Source organism: Charadrius vociferus, unplaced genomic scaffold (genome assembly GCF_000708025.1).
Source record: "Charadrius vociferus isolate BGI_N301 unplaced genomic scaffold, ASM70802v2 scaffold196, whole genome shotgun sequence".
In the NCBI taxonomy this organism is placed as follows: domain Eukaryota; kingdom Metazoa; phylum Chordata; class Aves; order Charadriiformes; family Charadriidae; genus Charadrius; species Charadrius vociferus.
This window is the reverse complement of record NW_009648953.1, coordinates 2,033,129-2,046,226: the sequence shown is the minus strand read 5'-3', so window position 1 is coordinate 2,046,226 and position 13,098 is coordinate 2,033,129. Positions and strand designations below refer to the sequence as shown.

The following is a 13,098-nucleotide window of genomic DNA, read 5'->3' as shown; positions in this document are numbered from 1 at the left end:
GGGTGGCCCCCCCGCGCGGGGGAGGAGGCGGCGGGGGGGCCGGCGGGCCCGGGGAGGGCCGCTGCCCGTGGGGGAGGCGCGGCACGGGAGGTGCGAGGCGGGTGAGAAGCCGTGGGGGCTGAAGCGTCCCGTCGTGGAGTCCCACAAAACTCGTCCGCCTCGGATCTGCGTTTCAAGCACGTAAGGTCGCCGTCTTGGTTTGCACATGTCCTGGGCGATTCGCTTTTTCGTGTGCTCTGAGGGAAACCGCAGTTGAAGTAAAAATCACGCCGGGTTCCGCATTTTCGCTTTGGTTTGACCTGGAGCCGTGGGCAATCTGTCAGGGTTGCTTCTATTTCCTTTGACTGTTCATATTTATCTGCCTTCCAAACTAACATCCAGACGCATGGTCACCATTCTGAAACACAGACGAATACCTGCGTACTCCGCCTCTCTCCTTTCATCTCCTTGAAAATTTATTTTCAGTCTTGTCTTGCTGCCTTGAGTACACATTCCCTGTGGTGGAAGCGTAGTGAGTTAGAAGGTGAGCACTTGGCGTGCCTTTGAAGATATTGGGAAGCGAGACAGAAATTTAACAAAAGACTTTGGGACAGTGTACATTGGTGTGAGTACAGAAGAGTAATGACACACATTATTCTACCGCTAAGACTGGAGGTACTCTACACCCGATGCCTTTTGGCAGTAGCGTGTTGCTCGCATTCCTCAGGTGTAACTTGAATCTAATAATTCACTGATACTTCATGATTACACTCAAGCACTTTTAAAAAAAAAAAAAATAGCCTGTCCCTTTTAGTATTGGCTAATACCTCTGTAGTACTCTGAAAGAGAGGTGTTAGGTAATCGGTCTTTAGTAATTTTGAGTGGCAGAAGTTTCTGGTGGAAATAAAGGGTTTATTTCTTTTTAGGTTAGACATGCAAAAAATATTGGAATGAAATTAATATTTGAGCTGTCTTAATATATGCTGATTTAAAACTTTCTGTTTAATTACCCCTCAATATCAGGTATCTTTGTTTTTTCCCTTGAAACAGAAAATTAAAAGAAATAGTATACAAGCACTATATATAGTCTCTTTTTTAAATAAATGGACTGAAGAAATATATTAATGTTCACTGTATTTTTAGAAGTAGAATTTGACAAGTTTTTTTTGTCAGTAATGTATTGTTCTGTTTTGGTTCCTTGTAGAAAGAGGATAGGATTCACTTTATTTTACTGCATCAACATTTAAGTCACATTGCTGAAAAAATGTTTCATCCACTGTTCTGCAAAATCTCATTATACTAACTATAGTTTTGTGAGTAGTAAATAACTCACTCTTAAGTGAGAGTTGAGTATTTAAATTTTTCACATGACTTTTTGCAGTGCCTGGACATTATTTGGAGGGAAAGAAAAAGGCACGTCGTTGGCTCAAGCAGGTGGTAACTTACTGTTTGGCGATCACTAGCAAAGGCTCTTAGTTGCTATGTAAACATTTATTACAGCTCATGTGATGTTTCTTTATACTTTTATTGTAGGAGGTAGGCAGTAACAACATATAATTTGAGCAGTGATCTTTTATTTGTTTTTGTCAGCAGCATTAGTATATAGCTCTTTAAAAGATCAGTAGGACCTGCAAGGAGTAACCAATACAGGTTACTGACAAACTTGAGGGGAATCATTTTATTTACTGGACTTGAGAACATCAGTGTGCTATTTCAAAGAAGGTCCATGTATTTTTGATTTATTGTACTTTGGATAGATCATATTAAAACACCGGTGGTATAAAAATACAAAATAACTATGGACTTTAATGTAGCTTCACTGGATTTCTGTAGATGAAAAATTAGATAGGAGCTGGCACTGTGCGCTAGCAGCCCAGAAGGCCAACCATATCCTGGGCCATCAAAAGAAGCGTGGGCAGCAGGTCGAGGGAGGTGATTCTGCCCCTCTACTCTGCTCTTGTGAGACCCCACCTGGAGTGCTGCACCCAACTCTCGAGCCTTCAGCACAAGAAGGACATGAACGTCTTGTACCAGGTCCAGAGGAGGGCCACAAAAATGACCAGAGGGCTGGAGCACCTCTCCCATGAGGACAGGTTGAGAGAGTTGCGGTTGTCCAGTGTGGAGAAGAGAAGGGTACGGGGAGACCTTATCGCGGCCTTTCAGTGCTTAAAGGGGGCTTATAAGAAAGATGGGGACAGACTTTTTGCAGGGCCTGTTGCGATAGGACTTCACTTCTCTGGTGTTTGTCATATCTAGACCATTTTTTATGCTGAATCCATTCTCGTATTTAAACAATAGTCCTGGTTTCCTGTGAGAGAAGCTGACAGGCACCGCAATGTTGTTTATCTTGTAATGGCATAGTTTTGATACTGGTTTGCTTCGGTCTGTCCCGTTATACTTCATGCACTTAAACTGCTCACTGCCTGAGAAGTCCACAAGCACAGCTTGCTGTGCTCTTGCAGACAATTCTTGAGAAAACAGTGTGTTTGGGCAAGAAGTAGACATCTGAGTGATCTCTAGATAGATTTAGACTGTAGTAGTCAAGAAAGTTGAAGAAGGCAGATGGAAGTTCAGAATGTGTCCCATCTGCCTGTTTTAATATTGCTTATGAACAGCAACATAAATAAATTGTAAAGAAATGTGTTACCAGAAAGCTGTTAAAAAATAAGGGTATGGAGAAGCAGCAGAACTTAATTTAGGCAAATTTTGAGAGATCTAAATAAAATAAGAAAGTGCTGGCTACACTGTGTAATTCCAAACTCATTTATTACAAATTGATCTGGAACATGAAAGTCCTACTTAGAAGACTCCCCCTCCCTAAACATGTTGGTCTTTAATATATCTGCATGGTGTTCCGACAGATCCTGTGCAAAATAGTTACTGTAGCTCTTACTTCCCTGATTTGGTAAGAACTTGCTGGAAAATGGAAAAGCAAGCAAGATGAGAACATGACAGTAATGAAAGTCTGTAACATGAGCAAGACAGAGGTTATGTAGTTCAGTTACTTCTTGAAATCTTCTATATTGCTACACATAAGGACTATGAAAAAAGCAGCCTTAATCTGTGAATGGAATGCTTAAAAATTTTTATTAGCACCTGCCAATCCTTTAGCAAACTCTAAAACAAAGCCAAGTGATTTTTGTCTTACGTCATATGTATGACATAAAGGGTACCTCCCAAGCTTGCTTTGGCTGTCATACACAGGCATTCAAAACCCTAAATAAAATAGAAAATACAATTTTATTCTAGCCTGTTACTTTACTGTTCTCCTAATACTTTTACCCTTTCTTTAAATGTGAAAGTGTTTCCAGCGTAGAACAAAAAACCTAAAAATCTGCAAGAAGATTACATTTACAATATAAAAACATAAGGTCTGCAGGTTTTGTACTCAGAGATTACTTGTTGGATTTATTTATATGTAACCAGACCTGGATATCCAAGGAGCTCCACTATAACAACATACCCTTTGGAATTCACAGACTTATGACTGCTCATAAGCAGAACTAGATCTTCCCAGGGAATAAAGTGAGAGAGAAGAGGAAGCATTTGTTGCTTGTAAAGAGAAAAGCAGTGTATGGTGAAATAAGGAAAGGAGGGTGTGACAGCTGTGCAGCAGCTGGGGACTGCTGTGGTAAAAATGGTATTGGCCGGCAAGAAGGGAACAGTTGGCAGCCACAGGTTGTATCAGAAGGACATTTACAGGAGGAATCAAACGCACTACCTGTAACTTCTGCAGATGACTATGTAAAGGGTTCAAGCTGGTTGGTAGTATCTCTTCCCTTCCTCTTTGGTCACCTGCCAAATGTCTGTAACCTTCTCTTGGTAACAAAAGCATGTGTGAGCTATTCTCACTTCTGATGTGAAGTTCAGAACGGCAATAATAACAGCCTACAACATCTGTGAAGTCTTATGCTGTGAGGCATTCATAGCATTATGTTAATACTTCTGGCAGGTAATGTGATTTAGTTGTAAAGTATTTGTCAAGTGTTACTGTTCAAGAGAAAAGATGGTTTATGTTGCTCGGTTTGTTTTGGTTCCCTCTATAGTTAGCTAGATTATAATATCTAACCAAATGTCTAATCAAAATATAGATAAAGATGTCTCAGCTGTCAAAAAGAGCGGGAAAGTAAAAAAAAATGTTGAGTCCCTTAAGAACAAAGAGAGGTAATTACAGGGTTGACATTGTGTAGTTTTCTCTCCAAAAGAGGATGGAAGCTTCCTGTGGTGTGGGACAGATTTGGATCAATATCTCCCAATAATGCCAAGATCTGAAAAGTTTTATTCCAGGATTCCTAGAGAATATTAGCTCTCAAAATGTGTATTTTTAATGCCTCGACTCTCTATTTTCACTTTCTTTTCAGTTGATGTTTAGTGAAAGGGTTTATTGGTAGAAATCTTTGTTTCCAGAATGCACGCAGACCGATGTGGGCAAGAAAGAGACTGTTTAGCTGCAGATGAACCATTCTGCAATGGCTTCATTATCCCTCACTCTAGATGAGTAGTCAACATGCTAAAGCAGGTAGTGGGAGAATTTGGCTCTAGCATTTTAATAGTTTTGGCACTACATTTTTAGGGAAAAGGCAATCATTCAAAGCAAAATGGTAGCTTTTTATGTGGCCTTCCCATCTGAGAGAAGTACCTTCGCAGTTTTCTTAGTGGAACACAGTAACTGACACTAAGTTGCTTGCTGAAGAGGCAAAGGAAGCAATGAAATTAATGACCTTGAGTCCAATTAGGATGCAAAGGGATTAATGGACTCAGAGTCTAAACTGACAGAATTTGATGAATCCTAGGAAAAGCTATCAAAAATATCTTTTCCTCAACACCGGAAATGGCTAATGATGTGCTATTTTCAACATAAAACCTCCTGGAAATGGGGAGTACCCACTGCTGAAAAATCAGATCCTATTTTCATATGTTAACCTAGATTTCGCAGAACAATTTACAGATGTTGGTTTGTCTGCCTTTACCACAGCATATTGCTAAATACAGGGCATTCAACTATTTCTTCCTGTTTATACCGTGCTTTGCACATTGCTGGCTGCATTACTATTTGCTCCTTTCATGGACTTCCTTCTTTTGTGTCTTGTTGCAGTTGACACCAAGGTCTAACAAGGCCACAGAGAGCAGCTACACGTGCTTCAGGGTAATAAATCTCTATGTTGGAACTGCTTGTTTCAAGCTGATACAAATATAACAGACAGACTTACTTAGTAAAATGTAATTTTACAAAACCTAAATATTTTGTCCGATTTGGTCTTTTCAGTTTTAATAAACTGTGTTTTCCATCTTTTCTTGGTCTCTGCCAGCATCCTTCATAGTCCTTCTATATGAAAGACTTGTGCTTTCTAGCAACTCTGGTAAGACCACAAATAATATGGAACAAAGGCAGAAGGATTGTTCTTGTTCAGTAAAAGTGCAGTGAAATCAGTACCATGATACCAAGCTTTGTACCTTGGCCATGAGCACTCTGATAACCTGTGAGAGCAGAGCATCACTGCTTCTTATTTGGATGAGGAACTTCGGATGGAGCAAAAGCTGGTGCAACTCTGGGAGTCCCAGAGGAAAGATCATGAGCTATACCTGAGTCTTGTCCGTACCAGCTTTTCCACTCATGAATGGCAGCAGAGGCACCAGGTTTTCCAGTGGTTCAAGTTGTACATTGTTGCAGCCTATTACCAGGGTTCAATGGGAGGTGGGAAGTGGTGCCATAGACAGCAGCGGCCAGAGGCTGCCCATTAGAGCCCACCTGAGTGGGGTGCTCTATCTCATAGGGCCACTCGCCACCACCCTGCTAGAGAAAACCCCCTTGGTCCTTCTCCCTGGGTGCGTCCTAGGGAATTCAGGTTGTTCCTTGGAGGCTCATGAAGCAAGAATTCAAAGTCTGTCTTTTCTGGGGATAACAGAGTAATTCACTGTAGTTGTAGGGTACATGAAAATAAAGGAATCATGATGTATTCTTATCATGTTCTGAAATAAAATAGGCATGAAACAAATATGAAGAACAACAGTTGATAGGGCTTTCTAAAGGATCTTGTAATTATTTCCACTCTACTCTTTTTGTATACTCTCTTAAGCATTTTTAGATATAGAAAGTGTATTTCCAAGCAACGAGAAGATTGTTCTTCCTGAAGAGGTCCTTTATCTATTTCATCCTTCTCTCTGATACTGTGATCCAAGTGACTGAGAGCTGACTAGCCACAATAAAATGCCCTTCTAATGTTCTGAATCTCCATCTTTCCACTGTAATGTAAGAAGTATATGCCATTTGATACAGCCACAAAATCTTCTTGATTTTCCAGCACTATTATGTAATAATGACATCAACGTATTAAAGGCCCTGTGGTTTTAGTGTTAAAATACAAAATAATATTTTTTTACTGTTTAGAATAATCAAACATTTCTGAGAACCAGACTTTACTTCAAGAAACTCTATTCTATTCTATTCTATTCTATTCTATTCTATTCTATTCTATTCTATTCTACTCCTCTCCTCTCCTCTCCTCTCCTCTCCTCTCCTCTCCTCTCTTCTCTCCACTCCTCTCCTCTTCACTCCTCTCCTCTCCACTCCACTCCTTATATGCTGCAGCCTAACTCCCTAAATAATTTAACTAATTTCTTGATGGATCTTCACCCTTTCTTCCACAGAAGACAGAACAGTTGACATTCTGCAGAAGAAGCGGACTAGGCCAAGTTGCCCGGTAATTTAATCACGTTGACATTGTACAGCTATCAGCAAAGTTTCAACAGTTTTCTTCTGGCTTTTTGTGGGCATTTGTTATTTTAGTTTGAAGGGCTCAGAAAACATGGTGTTTTTCAGAGTAAAATGTTAGCAAGTATTATGCTTTGAAAATTTGGTTTCAGTGCCGGGTGCATATGCCGCCTCAGCCTCATCTAGATGCTCACTTTCAGAGATTTTCAAAATGCCGTTTTTCCAATGTTCTGCTCTCCAGTCATTGCTTTTCCTTCTAAGTTATTTCCATTTTCCTTTTTTCTCTAGTTATACTTAATATTTACCAGCCATGCTCTTCAGCTTATTGTAAATATCCTTTCTAGTATCTGCACAAATAGAAAAGAACTGGAAAGAGTAGGATGACTGGTTGCCATTTAGGAGATAATAAAATGTTTTCTCCTGTAGAGAAATAGGGCCAGTAGAGAAATGGGGTCTGAAGCAAAACAAGGATTCTATATTCTATCAAAAAATTTTTCAAGTAAGAAGTCATAAATATTCCTTGCATACCTATCCAGGGGATTAGGAGCTCTGAGGATTTTCAATATTAGTGACACACTGAAGTAGCAAGCACAATTTTCAAATTTCCACTTTTGCTGCAGTACCAAAGGAAAACTCTCACTAGCTGCATACAATCAGATTGCATTCGCTGATGAGGCTAAAACAGACCAATTTAGAGATAATGCATTACAAGGCATAGCATCAGGAACCGATATCGTGTCCCATGAGGCTAAAACAGACCAATTTAGAGATTACAAGGCATAGCATCAGGAACCAATATCGTCTCCCGGAAACTGACACCCAGATCACTTACATTCAGTCTCTATTTTAGAGGTAATGTCAGTGGGACTGAGTCTTATCAAAGGCTAAGATCTCTGTAAACAGTGAGTCAAAATGAGATGATTTTTTTAAAGGGTTGAATACTGCATGGGGACTGTCTTTTACTGTTATGTTCTGAATGACTAATTTTGATCTAATGATTGTATTTGACAGATAGTGGTACTGCCAAATTCACTGCGCTGTACTGAGCTACTCATTCCAATATGCCTAAGGTTACAGCTTTAAATAGGATTTCAGAAGCATAGATACTAACATTCAGATATACTTTTTTGAAGGGTGGGAGACGAGAGAAGTCCTAGAAGGCCCTATTGTCTCCCGTTTTCTTTCCACAGAAAGTGCTAACGCATCCCTTCAAAATGCTGACAAGCACACCAGCCTGTTTTGACTACTGCTTAGGCCCTAGCCCTCTACAAAGTCCTCTGTTGGCTCCTAGAGGCACAGAAGATACGCAGCTTCTTAGAGGAGCTGGTCCTTAAGAGCGTGTTAATATAGTAAATGAACACGCAGTTTAGCAGAGAAACCTTTGAAGGGCTTTGGCAGGGAAGAAATGGGCCAGAGCTGTAGAGAGGGGCTGTAGGTCCCTGATGGTGGGTCAGCAAGCATGTCTGGCTTCCAAAATGTCGTGCTGCAACTTGGCTAGTTTTAACCCAGCTCCCACACGTCATGTTAGCTGTGAAGATGTGGCAACACAGCTTTCACTGTGACTAACAACGCACATGCTTCTTACCAGGAGCTCACATAACCTGCTCTGAAGTCCACGCCGGTGAGTCCTCACTGTTACTCATCTTCTGCTAAACAGGACAAAACTACCCTGGATACCTAAACAGAATCATAGAATCACAGAATTTTCAGAGTTGGAAGGGACCTCTAGAGATCATCTAGTCCAACTCCCCTGCTAAAGCAGGATTGCCCAGAGCACGTTACTCAGGACTGCATCCAGGCAGGTCTTGAAAATCTCCAGAGAAGGGGACTCCACAACCTCCCTGGGCAGCCTGTGCCAGTGCTCTGTCACCCGAACTGCAAAGAAGTTTTTCCGTGTATTGGAACGGAACTTCCTATGTTCCAGCTTGTGCCCATTGCCCCTCGTCCTGTCACTGGGAACCACCGAGAAGAGTGTGGCTCCATCCTCCTTCAACCCACCCTTTAGATATTTATAAGCAGTAATAAGGTCTCCCCTCAGCCTTCTCTTCTCCAGGCTAAAGAGTCCCAGCTCTCTTTCATCATAAGGGAGATGCTCCAATCCCTCAATCATCTTGGTTGCCCTTCGCTGGACTCTCTCCAGCAGTTCCCTGTCCCTCTTGAACTGGGACATGCCATTTTTGCATGATATAGAGATGTAATTTCAATGGTAAGTATTGACAACCAAAGAAAAATTAGGAGGATTTCTGGATTACGTTTATGCTAATAAAACTGCTTTTTGTTATTTTTTTTTCTTAAATGTTACTGGAAAGAGACTGTTTAGACCAGATGCACAAAGGTAATTATGGAGCATGCATTTAGGCAGGTGTCTAGATTGCCACTAAACTTGACAGGAATTTAGGCACTTTTGTAGGAGCTTTTGAGGACTTTAATTCTTTTGAGCATGTGCATTACAAGAGTGAGTGGTGAAATAACCTGCTGTTTTTTTCTCCTCTCCATCCTTCAGTGCATGGGATGAAGCTGTTCACAGCTGTGTAGAAGAAATTCTAATACTTTTACAAAATTTCTTAAAGATCTCTTGTGAATGGGGCAGGAATAGAAATGATAGCTGCCTAATTACATTGAGGAAATACCAATTGGCCTCTGCCTCTGCTGCAAAACTCTTCTACGATGATAGCCAGGTCGCTTCAAACAAACTTTCCACAGGTAAGCCATTACCTCTGGGTTCTTTACTTTTGCTTGCCTGACTTCAGACACCTCTGAACGCTCAGAAGTTCTGAGCATTCGCAAATGCAACCAAAGTCCCTAAAAGTGAACTGCTGAGCCTTCAGAGTACTACTGGTACTGTGAAAAATCGGTCCTGCACTGTGAAAAATCGGTCCTGAAGTGGAAGCAGGCGTCGAACTTGCTGAATTTTGTCTTTGCCTTTGTGTTGAGTAATATTTGCTTCACAGAGGTGCTACAAGACTAATTCATGCTTGTGAAACAGACCATACAGTGACAAACACTGGAAGCCTAGGAGGACGTTAATTCTCTTAGAGCAAGATTCGAGGAATGTGCTGTGAATATTATTCTTGGCTAACAAAGAAGCTTGAGAGGTTAGGTTGATCGTTTTTGGTCTTCTGTCTCAACAAAAGATAATTACACTATTGCTTCAGATATTTAGCTTTTACTCTTCTCCCCAGTAAATTAGAATGCAAAAAATATGGAAAAAGAATTCCACAATACTTCAGCCTTTCTTTCTAAGGAAGGAACAGTGTGAGCAGTTGATTGCCATTTTCCCAGGGTAGACATGCAGAAGAGTAGCAGCAACTCCTGCTTTCCTCAAGCCTTTGAACATTACAGGATATCTCCAGTCCCATTGGAAAGAAGTAGTTACTACTTTCCTTTTGAACGTAGCTTTCACCCCCTCTTAGAAAGAAGGTCTAACTGTAGTAAGAAAAAGATCTCCAATTCAGAGAGCTTTCTGAGATCTAAGAGATAGAAAATGTTGGTGAGGGCAACTTGCAGAAAATCAGGATCAAGATAAAGTGTGCTTACAACTATTTGATGGCGTATTTAGATTACGTCATATTCCAAAGAAGGCATGCATTTGCTTTAAGTGCTGCTACGTGCATCTTCAAGTTAATACAAATACAAGTACAGTTAAGTAGATTATTCCAAAAGTCCAACAATTTACATGGATAGTGAATTTGCAACACCCTTATACTTAGTATACGTTTGATTATAATGGCAGCGTCTAATTTTTAGATATCCTGACACCTAGTGGAATTTATTGCTCCAAGCAGATATCTGTGTTCATCTGCCTGTACAGTGACTGGGGAAATGAAGCAAGTTAAGTATCCCATTCCTGGATACAGTAGCAAGATACTCACCTGGACAGCTGCCTAAGCAATGCATTAGATAAAATGTGAAAAAAAAAGAAGAATTTGGCCTGAGCCCAGCCCCTTTCAGAGACGTGCCCACAAAGCTGGTTGCAAAGTGATGCAAGGTCGCTGAACTGGTTTCTGGTTCTGAGCTTGAAAGGATTTTCTAGTGACAGACTAGAAGAATCCTTCTAGAAGATCCTTCTAGTAGAAGGATCCAAGAAACTTGGATTCAGAGTTTCTCAAAAGGGATTTGAACCTGCATCTACTGTGTGTACTTTGTAACTTGAAATTAATTAGCAAGTTGAGAGTGGCCTTATTTTCATCCATTTTCCGTCATGCCTTTCTGTGTTGCATGGAATAATTAAGACTTTGATGGACTGAAGATGGAAACAGTGTATGAACCCATGGCAAAATGGGAATATAGGGGAACATCTGGAATAGAATCCTGTCTCCTGTCACAAGCTGGCTGAGCTCTCTCTCAAGGCTTGGTAGGTATTTCTGCTATTCCTATTTCAAATATATTCCAGAATCTGTTTTTCCTCCTTTCTTTTTTTGTTGTTTGTTTTCGGTTTGGGGGTTTTGTATTGTTTTGTTTTAACCTGGTGACAGTATTGTGTTTAGTTTAAATAAACTTCTGATCTTCATTCTTGTGATGTGAACAAGCCAAAATCTTTTAGTGTCTTCTCAGAAGGCGGGATCTGGTTGTTCCTTTTCATGCATCTATTCCAGTTTAAATATATATTCCCTGAAAATGGGTATTCTACAAGCAAGGACGGATATAGTCCCACCATGATTTGTACAGTAGCTTTTTACATCTCTATATCTGCTGAATACTTTGGCTGATACCTTACAAATCTTATAAAGATTGTGTGAATTGTAATGGCTTTATCACATTGGTACTATATGGAAGTATTTATTAGTTTGCATAAATGTATCATCCTACACTTTGCACTAATTAGTAGTCCAGGCCTTGAAGTCATCCAGTTTCCCCTGACTGATTTGCTGCTTTACTTTGTTGTTACGTCTCTCAGCTTCATATCTTCAGCACATTTTAGTCTGTTTCTGCATTTACACTGTATTGTTGACCAGAACTAACGTTTTTGTTTTCCTAATCTGCATACATGCTATACCTCAGTTCTCAATTAAAACCTCAGTGGCTGACTCAGAATACCAGGCCACCACTGGTACTGCAGCCACAATGCTGTAGGCAGTGGTAAAGAAACGCTGCCATTCGGTTATAATAGCTCAATAATCACAGCGCAGCGCTTGAACAGAAGGTGCAGGTGAGGGAAGTACTGGCAAATATCTAAAGATTATATTCCTCCAGGGCAGTACTTTGGCACATTGGTGAGAACTTGTGAAGGAAGAAGACTGCATGTGTTAGGAGAAAATGCTGGCTGTGCACAACAGGCGATGAAAGCTTAGCTAGAGGCTTCTTTGTGCTGAGATTGGAGGGGTGGGTTGTCATGGGAGGCCAAATAAGTATAATCACGCTGATAACATAGGATAAGGACGTGGAACACAGCACTGTGTGGTGGGCTCTGAGACTCTGAAGGTAGCCCCTAGTCAATTTGCCGTCCTGGCCCATGGCCCATGAAGAAAGGAAAAACACTGTGACACCAGAAAGGTAAATAGGAGTAGGGCTCAGTGGATTGGGAGAGCTGTGCCGAAGAGCCACACACTCTTGGACACTTCTTAAAGAAGCACAACCAGGTGCAGCCCTCTCACGCCACAACTGTGTAAATACACTAGGACAAACTTCTGGAAATGGTCAGGCATTGTTAATTTACACACTGGGGAAAATGAACAAGAGGGTGATGTTTGTTACTCAGAAAAGTCACTGCAGTGAGTTGTAAGAAATACTTAGAACGCCTTTTGATGAAGGGATAGAGGACTACAGAGGTGGGTGCTACTGTCCCTGGCCTCAGGAGGACTTATGGGACCACATTATTTTGCTCTGGTAACCAGAAGTGCCTCTGCCTGAGGAAACTTTTGACCGAGGCGATACCAGCAGTGTCCGATGTAGATGGCTGAACTTCATGGCAGAAACCTGACTAATGCAGAGTCTGCTGTCAGCCAGTGGCCTCCAACTGCTTTTTTGTTATCATGTTTTTGCCTCAAGAACTGTTCTTGAAGACCTCCATGAATAACCTTCTCCTAGCCTGGTGGCTACCCTGTCATGAACTTCATTTTTGTGCCGAAACAAGCGTAGAAATGCTTAAATGAAATCTTAGCATGTAGCTCTACTCGATCTTTATGACATCTGAGAGTCCCCCTGACCCCTTTTAGCTGAGGAAAGCCAATTTGCTTTGCAGCGTACCTGGAAGCTTCGACAGCTCTGCTGGCCACAGCTGGAGAGGGGTTCACGCGGGCAGAAAAACTCTCTTGCGGCTCAGTAATTTCTACATCACCGAGGCCGTCACACAGCAAAACGTTTAAACTTTGCCCCGCGGCCACTCGGGCCCGCTGCCCGCAGCGCCCTGAAGGAGGGGAGGGGAGGGCAGCGCCTCTCCCCGCGGCGGGAAGCTGACAGGAGCCAGA

General features: G+C 41.4%; 1 protein-coding gene across 1 annotated transcript in view; it reads right to left on the bottom strand.

Annotated features, from left to right (window-relative positions):
• DRAM1 (DNA-damage regulated autophagy modulator 1) overlaps nucleotides 1-377 on the bottom strand; it is a 16,536-nt gene extending 16,159 nt beyond the window's left edge. Inside the window, exon 1 of the mRNA XM_009887438.1 lies at nucleotides 86-377. Within this exon, the coding sequence (XP_009885740.1) occupies nucleotides 86-377 (292 nt within the window). The remainder of the gene's footprint in view (nucleotides 1-85) is intronic.
• Nucleotides 378-13,098: the final 12,721 nt, after the last annotated feature.